This window comes from Marmota marmota, unplaced genomic scaffold (genome assembly GCF_001458135.2).
Source record: "Marmota marmota marmota unplaced genomic scaffold, marMar, whole genome shotgun sequence".
NCBI classification, from domain to species: Eukaryota; Metazoa; Chordata; class Mammalia; order Rodentia; family Sciuridae; genus Marmota; species Marmota marmota.
Genome location: NW_026000037.1, coordinates 3,770,714 through 3,790,563, shown reverse-complemented (window position 1 = coordinate 3,790,563; position 19,850 = coordinate 3,770,714). Strand labels below are relative to the sequence as shown.

The window sequence follows — 19,850 nt, the reverse complement described above, 5'->3', positions numbered from 1 at the left end:
TATATGTATCATATGTAGTAGTACATAGAGGGGGTGGGGGGGGGAATGAGCTAAAGCCTTTTTGCTCTGTTCTGTTTTTAGTAATGTAACCATCCAGACTCATACACGTGATGGGTGACTGTAGCTTATTTTGAGCAGTAGACAGGAGTGGAGAGATTCCAGATGTGCTGCTCTATGGACATGTAGTCAGTAAATAAAAACACGATGATAGCTGGAATGCTAATGTTTTCTTCAAAAAAACTCAAAGATTTAGAAGTTTGCAAGATTAAAAAGCTGCCGCTCAATTCCTACCCCATTGGCGGCGATGACCTATCTCTCTGCTGCCACCAGATAAGAGCAAAGGGAAAGTGATTTGTGAGATAAAGAATAAAACTGTCCAACTCTTTTTCTTCAGAGCACTTTGACATTTTCCTGATCCTAGGAACACTACAAAATTGAGCATAACATGGTATCCGGGTCTAAAGACTGCCAGGGTTTTCTCATGTCACCCTCCAGTTGGACTGCTAAATCACAGCGGTAAATATGTATTTTAAGTCCTGTGTCAGAGAGTGCATTCCTGGAAATAGGACTGAACTGCAGATTCTGAAATCTGATGTCTAAAACTTTCACATTTTCCTGAAACTGTGGCTAATCATGATATCGAAAGGACAAAAGAGCTAACAGAACATAGAGATGAGGTCACATAAGAGTCTCAGTGACGTTAAGTTCATCTGGCCTGACGTTCCTCAGAGGGTCTGGTTTCTGTTTGCATTTACCCATGAGGGATCCTCAGGCTCCGGAATGAACACATCCCCCATTGGTCCCAGGAACACCAGGGCATTTCAGAGCAACTCAAAAGAAAGCTCTCTTGGACAGCTGGGCTTTGGGACAAGATTCTACTTATTCTTCCATTTCCAGCACTGACAAAAGATTGTGCCCTAAGGCCACAGTGCCCCTGCTGACATTCCTCAGGCTCCCAGCCGCTCTTTACACCCTTCAAGTCCCCAAGGAACACTTCCTCGTACTTGGATTTTTGGGAGCTTTCTCTCCTGCACTCAACACTCCCCCTAATCAGCCCCCCTTTCTCCATGATGGCAGGCTTTGCACACAGTAGGTCTCACATTTAACAGCCTGAGTCCTTCACAGACATGAGTTAGACTTCTACTATTCGTTCTTTCACTAAGCAGTCTGCGTCCCTGAGTTTCCTCAGGGTCAGGTGATGGCATGAGGAATTTTCAGTCTGGATCCAGGGAACCAGGACCGGTTCTTGCGTAGTCTGCACGTGTGGACCAACGCTGTACGCAACCATCTTCTGAGAAAGTTCCCTACAGGCTGACTCATGCGAGTCAGGAGAAAATATTTTTAGCTCTCTCATCTCAAGTTTTCTTTCTTTCTCTTTCCCCCTAGCCAAACGTCCCTTTTGTGTTATTATTCTGATGAAGAAATACTAGGAGTGTTTGTTAAACTTTCTGGCCAAGCCCACTAAGCCTGCGCAACCATAATTTGGCTGGACTACACTTTTTAAAATTTGTGGTCTTTTGGAGTGGTTAAACACTTACTATGCATGTATTCTTTAGAAGTTTAATAAGAAATGCCTGATACACAAAAGAATGTTTCAATCTATATATTGATCAAGTGAGATTTTATATGAATGGTAATTCTTTTTTAAATAAGAGTTTTAGAAATTTGATCCATAGATTTTGAAAGACAATATTTATGTAGTAAGGAGTATGGCAAATACTTCTAAGATTATGAACATCAAAAGTTGATGGAAAACCACTATTGTTAAAATCATTTTACATACTTATGAGAAAGAAATGAGGTTTAGCAGTTTAACATGTTATACCAATTAAATTTATAATAAATACTTCATAGTTGCTACTACTCCATTTTACAGAGGAAAGTATGAAGTTGAGAGAAATGTTGTAATTCACCAGAATCACAAAGAAATGAATGACAGAACCAGAATTTAAATAAGATCAGTTCAAATTCAGATTTCTATCTTTGCATTATTATGGGGATTGCTTTGCAAATAAGAGAACTGCTGAAGTGAATTTTTTCCAAATTCTCCTTGACCTATGCTGTGATTTAAATATGAGATTTTCCTCAAAAGCTCATAAGTTAGATAATGCAAGAATGATCTAAGATAAAATGATTAGAATATGAAAGCTATAATCTAAGAGTGGATTAATCCACTGATATTGATTAACTGGGTGGTAGCTGTAGCAGGCTGGGTATGGCTGGAGGAGTTGGGTTGCTGGTGGTAGGCCTTTGGGATTTCTGTTTTGTCCCTGGTGACCAAAGCCCTCTCTGCTTCCTGACTGCCACGTCTCCAGTACCTTACTTCTGTTAACCTTTCCACCTCGATGTTCTGCCTCACCTGGGGCCCAGAGCTCTGGAGTGGCCATCTTTCAGCTGAACATCTGAAACCCTAAGTCAAAATAAACTCTTCCACCTCAAAAAAAGTTCTTGTCAGGTCTTTTGGTCACAGTGACGAAAAAGCTAACTAAAACAGAAACTGATACGGGGAAGTGGAGTCACTGTGTGACTAATCTGACCGTGTGGTTCAGAAGACTTTGGAGCTGGTTTTCAGGGGCAGAACTTTTTAAAAATTTAGAGATGCAAACTGGGAATGCTTTAAAATGTTGTAAGTGAGCTTCACGGATGATTCTGGTGGAGGCTAAAAGATTAGAATGCCAATAGAACCGTGGACAGTAAAGACTGGGCTAGTGAGGTTTCCGAGGAGGAGGGCCCTATGGGCTATTGGACCCTAGGTCGTTCATGTTACATTCGGCCAAAGAAGTTGTTCTAAATTTTGTCCTTGTCTTCAGACTTTCTGAGTTGGAATTTACAAGTGTTGGACAAATTTATCTGAAAATTTCAAGGCAGCACAGCCTTCAGGATATGGCACGAATATTGCTGGATGTTTTTAGCCAAGTTTACTATGAAAATCAGGAGCAAAATGCAGCATATAAAGATTCGAAAAACTTGCAGTTTGGCCAGAAAAGTACAAGTAAAACTGTGGCTAAGGAAGTTCTGGTTGTTAAAGAGGTTGCAACTAGTAAAGAAATACTGAATACTTTACCCTGAAATAATAGGAAAGATGACTTGAGTGCATCTCAGAAATTGGAAAGACCACACCCATATCCAGCTGAAGGGTGTAAAAGTAGAAACCTCTTGGAGCAGAGAGTATGGGGGCACCCACCATGCTTGGACAGGGGGCCTAGGAAGTTGTTTCACCAAGCCTAGCTGGCCAGGCACTGAGAGGTTGCTATAGCCATGGCCTCAGAAGGTATGGCGACTGGTTAATGTGGTGGCAGACCCTGGTGGCAACAGCATAGTTCTGGTTCAGCAGGGATGCAGGATGCTGGAAGTCATGAAGGCTTCCACCAAGATTTCACAGGAAGTCCTGGAAGACCAGATTAAATGTAGAGAAAACAGAGTCTCTGCAGGCTTTCCCTGAAAGGCTGATGCAGAAACAAGGTAGGAGAGAGGCCATATGGGCTGCACCAGCAAGACCATAGGGGTGGACCTACACAAGCCCTGTGGGGAGAATATCACAAAGCCACGTGCCACACATCCTAGATATGAAGCTACAGGACTCATGTGCCCACCAGGTTTTGGTGTTGCTTTGGTCCTCATCCCTCTTTCTATGCCCTATTTCTCCTTTTTGGAATGAAAATGCTTACTCTGTGCCATCATATGTTGGATGCGACCTTGTTTGATCTTTCCTCTCAGTCTTATATAAGATTTGGGCCTTGGACTTTTAGGCAACGTTGGAACTGCTATGATTATAAGAACTCTTAGAAATGGACTAAACGTATTTTTTCATTGTGAAATGGGCATGAGCTTTTGTGGAGGAGGAAAATATTATGGTTTAAATATGAGGTGTCCCCCCCAAAACCCACGAGTGAGGCAGTGAAGAATGTTCAAAGATAAAATGATTAGGTTATGACAGGTAATTTAATCAGTGAATCAACCCACTGATAGGGATTAACTGGGTGGTGACAGTTCACAGGTAGTGTGTGGCTGGAGCAGGTCACTGTAGATGTGCCTTTGGGGTTCACATTTTGCTCCTGGTGAGTATAGATCTCTCTGCTTCCTGATACCTTGAGTAGCTTTCCTCCTTTATGCTCTTCTGCCGTGATGTTCTGCCTTATCTTGGACCCAGAGCTATAGAGTTGACTGTCCATGAACTGAGATCTCTAAAACCATGAGCCCAAATAAAATCCTCCTCTACATTATTCTTGTCAGTTCCTTTGGTCACAGTGTCAAAAACAAACAAAGACCTGGCTAAAACAACCTGCAGGATGAAACCTCCATCACAACTTGAACTACGAAGTCGGATGTGCTGGGAACTGAATCTACTCTGTTATTTATTAGCTATGTAATTCTGAACAAATTATTTAACTACTCTGAGTTTGGGTTACATATTTGAAGAAGAAATAGAAACACTTAAGTCTTTGGGTAATTGAGATGATAACAAAAATATCCTCTGTAGAAATGGGTAAATGTCTGCAAAACCTGGCACACTGATCACCACAGATGGCTCTACATATAAATCATCATTCCCTTCCCTCCACAGTATCCCTCCTTTGCTTTTCAGTCACACAGTAAGATTTTTAATGCTTAGGAGTATTTGGTTAAAAAAGGCACTCTTGTCTACATGTCTATGTTCTTTCTCTGCCACAGCTTTTGACTTAGAATAGTTTGAAGTGCAAATTCTCTGACAGGAACCTTCTATATGCTATTCCCTGGAAATCTCAGGCTACCATGCGCACACCCTGACACTCACAGTCATTTCTCCTCCCTACCTGGGAGACTAGCATTGTGACCCATCTCTGCGCAGCGAGCTTTACAGCCACTGGCACCTTCAGGAGCTGGATTCCTGGATCTGTTTCTCCCTGCCACTCCCATCCACAAAGTCTATTTGTATTGGTGTCTCCTAGAGATGTCCATATGATTTCAGTTGGAATTAGTGACGAGAGCTGCAGTACTTTAACCTTAGTTCTAAACATCAGACTCTGCAATCTCTACTCACTACACCCTCTCTTTTTTCCAGGTGACTTTTGGTATGCTTGACTGATGTGGGCAACACAGAAGTGACCACACTTTTACAGAAGCATGCTTGCCCTTAATGCCTAATGACCACAAAGCACAATACTGACAACACACACGAAGAACCACGTTCAGATCAACATGGTTAAATTTCACATGGCTCTCACACCACATTATGCTCATCATTCCTCAGAGTTTCATAGTTTGCATTAATGCAATGTGGTAATTCCTGCCTTCAAATATACTGAAAATATTGTTCTTCCACGAGGCATTTACATGTATATACATATCTAGATCAAGAGGGAAAATGAGACCACAGTTAAAAACAAGGAGCACTGTCGTGGAATATTTAGTGTGCTAAATCTGTTACCTGTAATCTCAAAATCTCCTGCTATTTTAGGAATAGCTCCATGACACAACACATTATAAGCTGTAAAATTTTTAACTCATTATCAAAATTTTAAATCATTACATTAATAAAAGACATTTCAACAATAATGAAATAACTATTTGAAATCTCAGAATGTTGTTATATCTGTGTGTCCACATATCTACACTATTCTTACATATGTATCTCTATTATATAAAATATGTATTATATATATAACAGGCATATATGCATATACCCATGTAAGTATACATACATATATAAAATATGTATTATACATATAACAGGTATATATGCATATACACATGTATGTATACTTTATGTATACATACATTCAAGTCTCTACTTTATGTAAAGTATACATACATGTGTATATGCATATATGCCTGTTATATATATGTATAAAATTTCAGTCATTTGAAAGTCCAACAAATATCCTTTGGCTCAAGACTATTTCAACATTTTTTTCTTAAATACATCAATATAATTAACAATTTAATACTAAATACTGAATTGTGACATTATTTCCATAAAACATGTTAAAGAACAACATTCCGTAATTCACCAATCCCCTGGAATTAGTGTTTTTAAATTTGCTTATTCAACAAATATTTAAGCAATTCCTACGTTGTTGAAGGCATATTGATTCTTGGGTACACTTTGGTTGCTTCAATTTTAAATTAGTAGCTTTCTGTATTTATAAATACAATCAAAACTAAAAAACGGTAAAGAGTAATTTGTACTCCACAATCTACTTGTGTAACAATATGCACAAAACAAACAGTGTGAACAGCACTGTTGCTTTTTAAACATATGAACTGCACTTCACTGCCTCCTGCAGACGCCAAGGTCTGATGTGCCTTGCTTTCCCTGACCCCTAGGGCACCTCGCTGCTGTGCTAAGCTAATGAGAGCCCAACCATTGTGACACTTTCCCAGGCTCCAGGAAGCTCATCAAATGCTACAGCTCTGTTACAGCACAGCTGGTCCTCGAGGGTAATGAAGTGGAGGTCCCCCAGACCTGCTCCCCTGTCCCCAAGACCATCAAACCATCTGCAGGTTTTCAAAGGTGAAGCTCTGTGAGTGCTTCCTCACTCAGGTGGTGGAATAGGTCACACCCAGAGGTACTCAGGTGGGTTCCAGAACAAGGATTCGCTCTGCTTTACAGAAACAGAGCTTTAATTCTCACGTGTTTCGGTCCTGACCACAGACGTGAGCATTTTCTGAAGTCACTTGTGTGGTGTTGATCATGTAGGTAGAGCGAGTGTTTCCAGCATTAGTAGATTTCAACAAATGTCTAATTTGTAAGGATGAACGAGAATATTTTCATTTACTCATAAACACATTATTCACAACTGAATCAAGTTATATTGGACTCACCTGAATCTGTAGCTGTGACTGTCAAGACAAAGTGCTCTTTTGTTTCGCGGTCCAGACTCTGTGTGACTTTAAGTTCTCCACTGGACGAGAGAGTAAAAGCATTGTCTTCATTACCACCAAGTAGAACATATGAGAGTTTGCTATTGGATCCTTGATCGTCATCCCTTGCCACCACCTACAGGGGAGAACAGGATGCGTCATTACTGTGAGCAAACCTATCCTAATGACACCATGAAATAAAATGTATCAGTGAAAAGACAATGAGGTTAAGTCATACAAAAATATTCCTAAGAGGGTTTCAAGCTCTCAAGTAAAAAATAAAAATGGTGAAGAATAGTATATATCATGTGTGTCTATTTGTGCTGAAATATGCATAAAATTAATGTCTAACATTTGGAAGGCTCCACAAACATTGCTAATGTTCGGTAAGAGACAGGACATGGGGAAGGGGTGGAGAAGGCCACCACATCTTAGGCCCTCAGCCCCTCCCCACAGCGGCCAGAAGTGAGGGGAGACTGGGCCAAGCTATAGCTTAAGGGAGGAAGCTAGAGGACCCCAGGGGAATTCAAGTCTCTAAAGGGAAAGTCCTCAATCTTGGGCAGGCACAATAGCCCAAGGGACTGACCCAAGGTCAACTTGTTGCTAGTTAACATACATCAGTATCACATTCCCTCCCCCATGTGAATTTTCTGGGGGTAAAAGAAACTTAGCTTGGGTAATAGAGAACTAATTATGTCAAATCCAGCTGTCAATCAAGGTGCCAATAACCCCAGCCACCCAGAGAAGAAGGAGAACTCGAACGCCCTAATGAAAATGAAATCCACTGTGAAGATGGGCCTTGAGCCGTTTGGCAGTTCTGCCCACTCTGCGCTCCCAGAGTGTGTTTTGCTTTCAGTAACCTTCTGCCTTGCTGCTAACCGCCTGCCTCTCACTCAGTTATTCTCTCAGGACCCCAAGAACCTGGCTTCAGGAACCCCTGGGGATGCCTGTCCATGTGTCAGCAGCACTAGCATCAGTCTCGCTGGGTAGTTGAAGTTTTGAGGAGGGAAGGGAGAACACTGCTTGTAAGAAACTTTTCCAACTTCGATATCATTTTACTTTACCATGGTGTGCAGCTGTTACTGACATGTGAAACGAAATTCAAAGCAACACAAATATATAAATATGCGCAAGAGGAATATACACAAAAGAACATGGCTGAGATGCAACATTTCAATCTATATGGGAATGAATAGGTTTCGTAAGCTTTCCTCTTCCAAATCTGGTCTATCTGCAACTAAGCATTTACGGACGAGAATGAGAGAATGGGGGGTGCGTGAACACTGTCCAGGACGGGCTTTCCAACTAGGTGTCGTAGAGTGAATGCAATCTTTCTCATGCTTAAATATACTGACCTGAAGGACTGTTCTAGGCAGTGTCCCCAAATTCTCAGGGACATTTACAGAATACGGAGATAGCTCAAACACAGGAACAAAGTCATTAATGTCCAGCAAAACGATGCTGACCGTGGAGGAATCAGTCCTGGGGGTGCTTCCCCGATCTGTAGCCTGAACAGTTAAAAGGTACGTAGGGGTCTTCTCTCTATCCAAAGGCTTCGCCACGGTGATGGCACCTGTGACGGAATCGATCCGAAATTCCTGATTGGCATTGCCATCCACAATGCCATAGCGCACCTGTCCGTTCGTGCCTTCATCTCCGTCGGCTGCAAAGACTTGCACTATGTCTGTTCCTGTGAGTGTGTCCTCGTGGATCTCCACTTTATACAAAGACTGTGCAAAAACAGGGTTGTTATCGTTGATGTCAAGGACCATAACTACTACCTCTGCAGAGGAAGAGAGAGGAGGTTGGCCTTTGTCCGTAGCCACCACTGTTAGAGTGTAGTTGGCAACCTCTTCTCTGTCCAGTTCCCCGGTGAGCCTCACTTCACCATCAATGGTCCCGATGCTGAACTTGTTCCCCAGGGGGTTCAGCAGGGTGTACTCTATATAGCTGTTCGGGCCACTGTCTGGATCCGTGGCTTGAGCTTTGAAAACAATGGTATCAATAGGGGTGTTTTCTGGAATGTAGGTCAACTTAGGGGAAAGGAACGCTGGTGGGTTATCATTTACGTCCAACAAAATGAGGGAGACTTGGGCAGTGCTTGTGAACCTGGAGGCCGGGAGCGGTGGCAGGTCATGCACCTGCACAACCAGGTTGTAGAAGGACTGACTTTCTCGGTCCAGAGTCTTCAGGACTTTCAGCACACCTTTCTCGTCCACTGTGAACTGCCCGAGGCTATCGCCCGAAGCAATGCTGTAAGCCAATTGGGAGTTGACACCTGAAATTAAAGGGAAAAAGCACTTAATGTGTGCTGATTGCAGATTATTACTGCATGTTTGCTATATGGTAGAAAAATTGGACACACTTGGTGAAATTATTTTTAGTAAATAATACATACACATCATTCCCTTCCTGTTAACTTTTGATCTGAAAAGATGTTTACAATCTGGTGAACCAATGATCCATATACCGCATGCTCTTTACTACAATGTTGAAACATTAAATTACAAAAGAGGAGAAAAACATTCCAGAGAGCAGATATTTTTCTATATATTTCCTTGTTTTTATCACATAATTCCCCAGAGTCCAACACTAACAGTGCCACAATCTGTATTATTACTCAAACATTTATAACTTCAGTAATTTATTGAAGCTGACATCAATTTCAGTGAGGAGTAATAAAATGTTCTGATGTATGGCATTAGTCATGGATGCTTTAAGTCTACTTTTACATTTCTTGTCAGAACCAATAAATACTTTTTAATTCCTATTAAGCATCTGGCCAAGTAATGGCCTTTGAGAAAATAACTGTCTCTCAAATTTTATTATACATATTTAAAAGTATTCTTTAAAGGAATTGTTAGCAGTAAAATTATGCATTGAATTCTTGAAGCATAAATGTTCATGCTATTATGGGGCCATATTTAGATAACATCTCTTTTTTTCCCCCAAGGAATATGTGTCACTTTTTTACTTTAAAAATATCTAAATTCTTATTTCAGAACATGATTGCAGCACTTCTGATAGTAAAGATGATGTGGAGAATACACCAACCTATTTTATTTTTCATTAAATAGCAGAAAGGTGAATAGAAAATAAGCAGTGGAGACAGAAAGAAAGTCAGATTTTCTGCCTCAAAATAGTGGCACTCAAGGCCATGCACTTTTTTATATTTTGCCCTTAAAATGTGAGGAATATTCCTCATGCTATTGCAGGATATTGTGATGGTTAGGGATTGATGCACAAGATAGTCCACCCCTAATAAAGATTTTAAACTCTGGGGCTAGGGACAATCTATTGATAAACATGAATTGCTTACAAACAGCATCCATACTCCATGAGTTAGTCAAATATTTAGGTTTCTGAATTCCACCTGCAGAAAGGACATCTGCTCTTGCCAAGTGTCCCAGAAAAATGAAATCACTCTTTTGTTCTTTTTCCAAACATACTTTTTCTCAGGATTCTGTGAGTATCTGGTTAGCTTTGGCCCTCTCTTGAATCTCATGGATCTCCTCACAGAGGCGGCTACCTGAGTGATGACATTCTCCCTCCTACTGTGCAGCGCCTGTTCTTTTCAGTAACACCATATTACTCCTTTCCTGTGAGTTGATGGTCTCTAATGCCCTTTGCCTATGTGCTGATGCAGAGGGGAAAAAAAATATTTGTGAACATAACTTTCCAGAACTGATTTATTGACCCCAAACTTCAGGGTGAACAATCTGGTGCAAATCTTTGGAAAGGTAGTTCCTCTTCTCATTATGAGTTGCAATATTTAATCTTTACAGTTTAAGCCTAGTCAGAAATGCACAAAGCTGAGGTTATAGAGTTCAGAATACTTAGGAGCTTGAAGATCAGGGAGATATGAATAAATAATGCTAATGGGGTCCACAGGTCAATTCACCAGCAGGGGACAAAAAGAATTTAAGATCAGGATAGAGAAAGGTCAACAGCCTACTTCACCTCCTCCTCTTAAAACTCCACAGGTTTGGAGATAAAAATGTACATCAGTGTTGGTGGAACATTTTACCCTTGACGATCTTATATGGAGGAGAAGCTGTGTGTACAGAATAACTAATTTTTATTCTTTCTGAGGACATCTCTCTGTCTTTCCTGTGACATAGTCCAGCAGTGAATGTTGAACGCTTCTTCCTTTAAAAACCCAAACACAGATACTAAGATAGGTAGTTATGAAAACAAAAACTGAATAAAAATAAAATGATACAAATGAGCAAAGGGATTGAATTGTTACATGAAGATCTATGAAATCTTCCAAACCAAGGTTCAGAGAAATGAGGAATACCAAGACATTCCACATGGCTGTGAGGCCTGAGCTGTCCCTCCCTAAATCCCCTGAAATGTGAGCTAATGAAGGGATGCTCGGAGCCCCAGGGCCACCAGGCCTGCTCCTTCCTTAGGTGAACAACAAAATTACAGAGGCAAAAGCAGAACACAGTACCAGGACTTTATAGCCTCGATGTAAACAGGAACAGGACCTTTCACAGGGGAAAAGCTGGTGGGTGTTTGCTTGGGGGAAGAAAGGGGTCGGAGACTGCCTAGAGTTAGGAAGAAGAAAACTGTGATCTTCCACTCAACAAATGATGATGAATATGTTAGCTAACGACAACAGAAATGAACGGAAGGTAGCAGCTCTTATCACTGAGAAAAAAAACTATTTTTGTAAAAAATACTGCAAACTAAGAAACAGCTCTTATCTCAAGAACTGAGCACTAACTGCTGAACTACAGGCCACAGAAACTGTCCACCTTTACTTTCCTGTGAAGAGGGAAATTTTTCATTCCTGACAAGTCTAATAAGTGCCTTTGGAAACATGCCCCACATCTAGAAAACACACAGGGACACACCAACACCGACAAGCTCCCTCAACAGTCGCAGCACACCGAAAAATAGAAAGCTGAATTATTTCTCCCTCTGCTCTTTGCATCAAACATCTGAATCATGAAAAAGTAGATCTATTATTTTTAGATTTTAAATTCTCTCCATAAGTGTTGAAACTTGAATTTAGTGGGCTTTTGTAGCCCAGCAGATCTTTAAACTAAAAACAGCCCACATTTCAAACCATTTGTGTTCAATTTTCTGAAAGTCATTTAGTTCTATGATTCTTCTTGGCAGATTTATTGGTGTGTGTGTGTGTGTGTGTGTGTGTGTGTGTGTGTGTGTGTGTGGGTTTATATATGGAAACAAAGAGATCTGCATTTCAGTGAAGAACTTAGTTCTAAGGATCATGGCACATAAAATACAGGAATAGGCAGGCGAACACTTCAGAATTAAATGATTAAATACATGCAAGAACAAGATACATGTCGCTCTGTGATAAAACGCATGCCTTTATTCACAAAGAACTCATGTTGGCCAGGCTGTCCACAGTGGCAGCACATGGAAGGTGCACCATCTTCATGCAGCAGTTCCTAACAGTGCCTGCAGGGCACAGGGCAGGGAACCCATCAACCCATCTGCGATGCCGAAGGTCTCCACTGTGCATCGAACATAGGTGGGGAAAGTTGTTCAGCCAAAATCACATCACCATCCTCATATTCTCATATGACTTCCTGATATTCTAAAATACATCTGGTTTATAGAATAATAAAATAATAATCAAAACTGGGGTCTTTTCATGATGTCCCCATTTTACAGTGGTTTTCCTCAGTACAATTCCTTATCATTGCATGGAGACATTGAGATTAATACAGCTATTACCTATTTTATGAAAATAGTGAAACATGGGCCTGATTCTCATGAAATGGTCTCATCACCTAAAGTGTTACAGGTTAAACTCTGGGAGAGTGAGGTTACAGGTAACAGCAAATGTTAAATCCATTTTCATGTCTTCCCCTTCACCTAATATGGCAATATGACCTCCTCAGGAACCTGTTGATCAGAGATTAAGATTAATTTACTAATTTAAAAATGCCTAAATCAGCTGTGGGTGCCTGTAATCCCAGCAGCTTGGGAGGCTGAGGCAGGAGGATCACAAGTTCAAAGCCAGCCTCAGAGATGGCAAGGTGCTAAGCAACTCAGTGAGACCCTGTCTCTAAATAAAATACAATAGAGGGCTGGGGATGTGGCTCAGGGGTCAAGTGCCCTTGAGTTCAATTCTTGGTACCATCCCTCCAAAAAAATATGCCTAAATCATATTTCTTGTGAAATAGTTAAGAAGTATTTGTTGAAACTCAGTAATTTTTACCAACAAGGTTATCCTTATCATTATTCTTGTAATTCAGAAAGAATAGGATCTTTGTCCCATATTTTAGGTCAAGGTACAGGAAACTGCACTGATAAAAGTATTCAAAACTAAAACAATGGGTAACTGTAGCTTGTAACTTTTATGCAACACAATCAAAGGGGAAAATAGTCTGTGAACAGGGATTTGGAGTCCATGGTTAATTTTGTGCTTCAACATACTTGGAATATTCCAGCAGGTTGTTGACAAATAAATTTTGTTTTTTGCTCTTTTCCCAGTAACCCAACATTTTAAGTTAAGGGGGTAAATATAATTTATTCCAGAGGAACCCACAATTTTATGAAACAATGGGCTCTCTCCAGCAAATAATAAATAAATCACAGAGATGTACCATGGAAAATTCTTAACTACAGGAAGATCAAGCACAGCTACAAGGACAAGTAACTGAAGGATGTATAAATGGCATTTCAAATGTTCATATTCTGGGAACAGGTAAACTGAAAGTTACCATAGCCGAAAAATCAACCTCGGAAAGAGAGGTAAGGCACGGTTGTACTTGCACATCTCGTTGGAGCAAATCTACAGACCTGGCAGGTGGTACCCAAAGAGTGTGCAATGTTCTTTGACCAGGACTGGGTGCATACTAACATCTGGTAATATAGTTTTTATTGTATTATATTAGCAAGAATGGTAGCAATAGTAGTAGTATTGCTATTACAGGTACTCCTATTTTTACCTATAGCCATGTGTCCAATGTCAACTATGTTTGAGTAAGAGGAAGAAACCTCAAAATGCACCCAATGGATGCTAAAGAGAACATTTCTAACTTTGTTTATTGAAGCACATATTAAAAAGCTGTGCCTTTTACTTCTCTTATCTAAGTGGCATTTCTAGATACCCCCAAAAGGGGACTAAATGTAGATCACAATGAATGCTGAGACAACATGGCATTCTGAGATGATACGAATCATGCACATCACAACCAGGAAACTCTAAATTAAGGTTGATATGCCTGTGTCATGAGGCTGGAGATGTACTTCCGTTTCAAAGAAGTGTGTTTTGTTTTATTCACTCCAAAGACCTTTGGCTGCATCCAAAAGAAAGAAAAACAAGGTACACTAACAACTTTCCAAATCATTGAGCTCAAAACTGATAATCTGTACAATGTTATCTTTAATGCTATATTATCTGAAGCCTGTATTTGCAAAATAGGTCTCAGAACAAAGACCGAGGGGGTCAGCTTTTAAATGAAAGTTTGCAGATGCTTTTTAAAAAATACAAGTCAAACACACACACACACACACACACACACACACTTAATGCAAAGTCTCAATTTGATTATATGGCAGGAGTTAAATAAATATAAGGCTGTCCTCTGAATCATATCATGAGAACTTACTAAAATATCTTTACTGATTTTCATTTTGAAATACATCATTTAGTGATTTATTCTTAAGTATTTTTCTTTAAGGCTTTTGTTTTCTTTTGTTTCCAGATTTTATCCTTTTTTAAGTTAAAATAATATATATAAAACTAAATGCTTCTTTTACCTAACAAAAACCTACTAAAATGCTGGCTTATGACTAAACTTCAAAACTGACACAAATTTAGGGCAAAAATAAATAAATAAATGCATAAATAAAATAAAGGTACAATTTCCTGTACCTTGACCTAAAATATGGGACAAAGATCCTATTCTTTCTGAATTACAAGTTCAAAATGATACAATCTCTGTTGTGTAACTTTTATAAGTAAAAACTGATGAAATATTGAATTTCAAAACCCTCAGTAGTTGAGTTACAATTTTGCAAAAGCTGAACACAGGAAATGAAGAAAATATTTAATATCAGTGATATTTAATGAGATTTTGGGAGTTGTTATAAGGCACATACCATCATCTGCATCGGTGACGTTGAACACGAGAACAGTAGATCCTAGAGGTAGATTTTCCATGAGTGACGTGCTATAGGAATTCAAGCTGAAAACAGGTGGGTTATCATTGACATCCAGTATGTTGAAGTAAACTCTGATGGTGGTAAACTGTCCCCCACCGTCTTCAGCACGAACGGTGAGGATGTAATACTGCTGTGCTTCATAATCTAATACTCGAGTCAAATTAAAGACTCCAGTAACTGGATTCAGGAAAAATATGCCGTCTTCATCATCTTCACTCACAATGTATGTGATTTCTCCATTCACACCAGAGTCATCATCCGTAGCCAAAATGGCTGCCACCAAAGAACCTACCAAAAGGAAGAGGGAGTCTGAGTTCAAGGAGCAGGAGGAAGTAGGGACACACACAGAGATACCAGGCCCGTGTTTATATCGTCAGCTGCTTTAACAAGAGAACCACTACGAAATTCTCGTGCACATAATATTCTTCAGATTTCTACAGTGTCCCTGAAACCAACACACCATATACTAATAAAACATGTATGTCATGCATTTACACGTTACATGTTTGCATGTGACATGTATGATATACGTAACATGTGTGTTCCATGTTTTATTATCAGTGGGTCTCAGGTAATAGTGTAAAAGTTCTGAGGGATTATCCAACTTCTGGTATTACTTTTCTACCTGATGCAATCAAAGTAAAAGTAATACAATGAATTCCATGTACACATGTGGACTCTACATTGTGCATTGTTCAGCTCATGTAGTCACAGCTGTATTTACGGCAAGAAATAAATGTGATCAGAATTTCATGGACATGAGCGACTTGTTGGAGGGAGAAAAGAAAAGACTGCAGGGGAAGGGAGACGTCTATAAATGTGTATTTCCTTTGTAGAGTATCATAAGCCTTATCACACAACTTCTTCCAAATGCAATTCATAATAAAATTTTAACTTTAGATAAGAATTTCTAACAATGTCAATGAAGCCTCACACACAACAGAAGCATGGCCCTGAGTGCTCAGATTCAATCACAGCATAAGATGTGCAGAGGCCAGATTCCGGTTAAAGTAGCATTATAGTTCAAGATTCAGGTTTAATATTTATTGAGCACCAACTTAGCCCTAAGCCCCAACCTAGTACACTCACACAGACTTTCTAAACTAATCATTACACTATTTCTGAATGGAATTATGGTTTCCAGTTTATAGAAGAAACTGAAGCTAAGAGAAGTGAATTAATTTGTTTGTCCTGGGTCACTGAGCTACTAATTGTTCAAACTGTTAAGAACAGTTTTTCATGTGTTTCTCTTTGCTCTTTCTGAATTAAAAAAAAAAAAAAAAAGCACAATCACAGACATTTTTAAAGTGGTAAAAGAGCATCAAAACTGTGGTTGCCAAAAAATTAACACCCACGTCATAAATATTTTCTGAAACAGAAATATCTATAATTAGTAATCAGACAAATGGCTAACCTCATTCACTTTCAAAAAATCTAGCAATTTTCTTGGAAATTGTACCAGAGAAAGCTAATTACAAGATTCCCATCCCAGTGCGGATGTTTGTATAACTGGTAGCACGCGGTGAAGAAGAGGCACTCATGGAGCACAGTGCTAATTGTAGTCAAAGGTGATTCCTGCGACAAGCACCAGGGACCTGCCACCTACCAGGAGCTGTGTCTTCAGGGATGTCAAAGGAGTACACTGGCCTGGAGAATCGGGGCGTGTGGTCATTCACGTCGCTGACCGTTATGTTAATTCTCATGTCCGAGGACTGAAGACCATCGTCAGCCCGAACCAACAAGGAGTATTTTGAGCGACGTTCCCGGTCCAACCGCCTGGTCGCAATCAGGTCCCCAGATTCAGGGTCGATGCGGAAGCTGTCATCAGCCCCACTGATGATGGCGTAGGTGACAAGAGCATTTGCACCCTGTGGAGAGAGAGAAAGGGCATTGAGCTCCTGGGTGCAGAGCAGGAAGAGCAGGGTCCTCAAGACCTCTGAGAGTGTGCAGGTGACACAGCGTGTCTCTGGCTTTCATTTCCTCTGATGCTATACAATGTCAAATTGTACCTGCAGAGAAACTTCACTGTGGAGGCGAAGTATTTGCACATTGAAAATTACAAACACTGATGTAAGAAGTTAAATAGGACAGACAACTGGAAAGACATCCGTACTCATGCTACGGAAGATTGCAGACAGTTACAATATCCTCCTCTTGCCCAGGCAGCCCACAGATTCAGTGCAATTCCTAGTAAAATTCTAATGGTATTTTTTTGCACAGAAATAGAAAAATGAACTTAAATTCCCAAGGAACCTCAAAGGTATCCAAATAGCCAAAACAATGTTGAGAAAGAACAAAGGTAAGGCCCCATGCTTCCTGACTGAATCACTCTAGAGAGTCACTGATTAAGACTGCATGACAGACAACAGGCCAAGGTCAAGAGTAAGAAGCTCAGAAATACATCAGCTCATCTTTGGCGACGGTGATGAGAATACACAAAAGGGAAAGACTAGTGTCTTCAACAAATGGTGCTGGGAAAACTGGCTTAAAAAGAATGAGCTGGAACCTGATCTCACCCTGCACATAGTCCAAGGGTCCAAATGGACACTTCTCTAAAGAAGACATAAAAATGGCCAACAGCTACGTTTACAGATGCTCAATGTCACCAATCATCGGGGAAATGTAAATCAGAACCACAGTAATATGTCACCTCAAGCCTGTGAAAGTGGCTTTTACCAAGAAAACAGAAGGCAGCAAACACGGACGGGGACAGGAGAAGCCAGAAGCCTCCTGCTCCGCGGGAACGCAGCACCACACAGTTCTGCGGAAAGTGTGACGTGTCCTCCAAAAATTGCAAAGGCAACCACCAGGAGACGGCAATCCCACTCCGGGTATTTATGCAGAAGAACTGAAATTACTATTTCAAAGAGATATTAGGACCCCATGTTCAGGGAACATGATTCACAGTCAGCAAGATTTACCAACAACCTAAATAGCCCTCAGTGGATGAACAGATGAAGAGAATGGGTAGCACCCACACCGCTGAGGGGCACTTTTACCAACGAAGACCCAGGGTTCTGAGACGCTGGTTAACTTGTGCTCCAACTCTCAGCCTCGGGTGGATTTCAAACCTCCATGTGCCAGACTCAGCTCCTCTTCCTTCTCATCCAGCCGACCTGGGCAAGCACAGGCAAGTGCCAAATGCCCAGGACTTACAATGAGCACAAGAGAACAGAGAACAGAGAGGGAGGGCTCTGAGTTGCTCTTCTAAGGGAGATATATGCAGAGTGGAGCTAACTGGGCTGCTAGAAGGGAAGCTTTGTCTAACAGACTGAGAACAATATCCAGGTGCAAGCAGAAGGCCAGAGAGAAGGAGAGTGAGGGGCTTGGCCAGCTCACTGAGGGGAGAGTTCTGATCTACAACAAAAGAAGAAAGTCAAAGTAAAATGTTAAGTTATGTATACTATTTGGAGAATCTCAAACATAACACAAACTGATTTGAATTCTAGGGCCAGGAAACCTGATCTTGTTTTAATTAGAGTCAACCTTTCAAAGACTATTGACACGCAGAATGTGCTAGAGTGAGGGGAAGCCAAATGAAGGAGGCAGGGTACAGAATTTAGCTCAAGAGCTGACAATGCTTGCAATCCCAGGAGGCTGAGGGAAGAGGGTGGCAAGTTGAGGCCAGCTTCAGCAACTTAGTGTGACCCTGTCTCAAAATAAGAAAATAAAAAGGACTGAGGGTGTAACTCAGTGGCAATCCATCTCCAGACTCCGAGTTCAGTCCCCAGTACCAAAGGAGAAACAATCTGGGCCCCAGAGGTGGGGCCTCCACTTTCCCGAAGTTGGTGAAAACAGCGAATGGAACAGGTTTCAAGTCCCCGCTCTGCAGAGGGAACACAGGGGCAACGTCTCAGGCCTGTGATGTGAGTTATGACCCTCAAAACTATAAACCACCAACCAGGGAGCGGGAGGGTTAGTCATTAAGCTTTTACTAGGTGTTAAGCACTGCCCTGAGCACTTCACTTCAAGGGGACTAATTAAGGTAGCCCTACAGGCCAGCTGGTTATGAAAGCACCCTTCCTGTGCCCATTTTGAATACAAGGAGACTGAGATGAAGGGATTTGAACCCAAGAAGTCTTGCTCTAGAATTTAGACGCGGCATAACACACAGGAGAAACTAGCAAGGTTACGTGATTACAAGATAAAGAAATAACAGTAACAGTTCTCCTTAATTCAAATTTCCACATATATTCCACTTATTTCTTTTAACAATCCTATGCAATGGCAAAGTGAAAGAGAAGAAAATGTTAAAAGAATCTTCAAATTACTTTGCTGGGAAGACTTAAGTCTTAAGAAGACTCTGAAGACATTTCAGGAATGGCATCTGCTCTGGTGCAGAGGAAGAAAGGAAGGCGAATTTTATTTGCGGTGCATTCAGTGATGGATGGAGAGATCTGTAGAAACTGCGATCTGGCAATTACAGATTGGGGAATGACATCTGAGAAAAGTATCTGAAGGTCACTGAATGGCAGTGTCCCCTGAAGTCACAGGGGCTGATGAGAGTTTGAATTAGAATAAATGAGATAGGGACAGTGCATAGGCCTGAGCACAGACAGGTGTGTGGAGTGTGAGCAGGGAGAGGAGGGGCAGGGAAGGAGGAGGGGTGGGAGGGGCAGGGAGGAATAGATGAACTCTAGATAGGGAGAGGAGTTGGAGGGGAAGGGAGGGGGCATGGGGTTAGAAATGATGGTAGAATGTGATGATCATTATTATCCAAAGTACATGTATGAAGACGCGGATTGGTGTGAATATATTTTGTATACAATCAGAGATATGAAAAATAGTGCTCTATATGTGTAATAAGAACTGAATAAAAACCTATTAATTTATCAAAATCAATTTACACATCA

General features: G+C 40.8%; 1 protein-coding gene across 1 annotated transcript in view; it reads right to left on the bottom strand.

The window, feature by feature from the left end:
• Fat4 (FAT atypical cadherin 4) overlaps positions 1-19,850 on the bottom strand; it is a 152,373-nt gene that overhangs the window by 57,791 nt on the left and 74,732 nt on the right. The window contains 4 exon segments of the mRNA XM_048812032.1: positions 6,805-6,979; positions 8,199-9,121; positions 14,935-15,285; positions 16,604-16,865. Coding sequence (XP_048667989.1) covers positions 6,805-6,979; positions 8,199-9,121; positions 14,935-15,285; positions 16,604-16,865 — 1,711 coding nt within the window.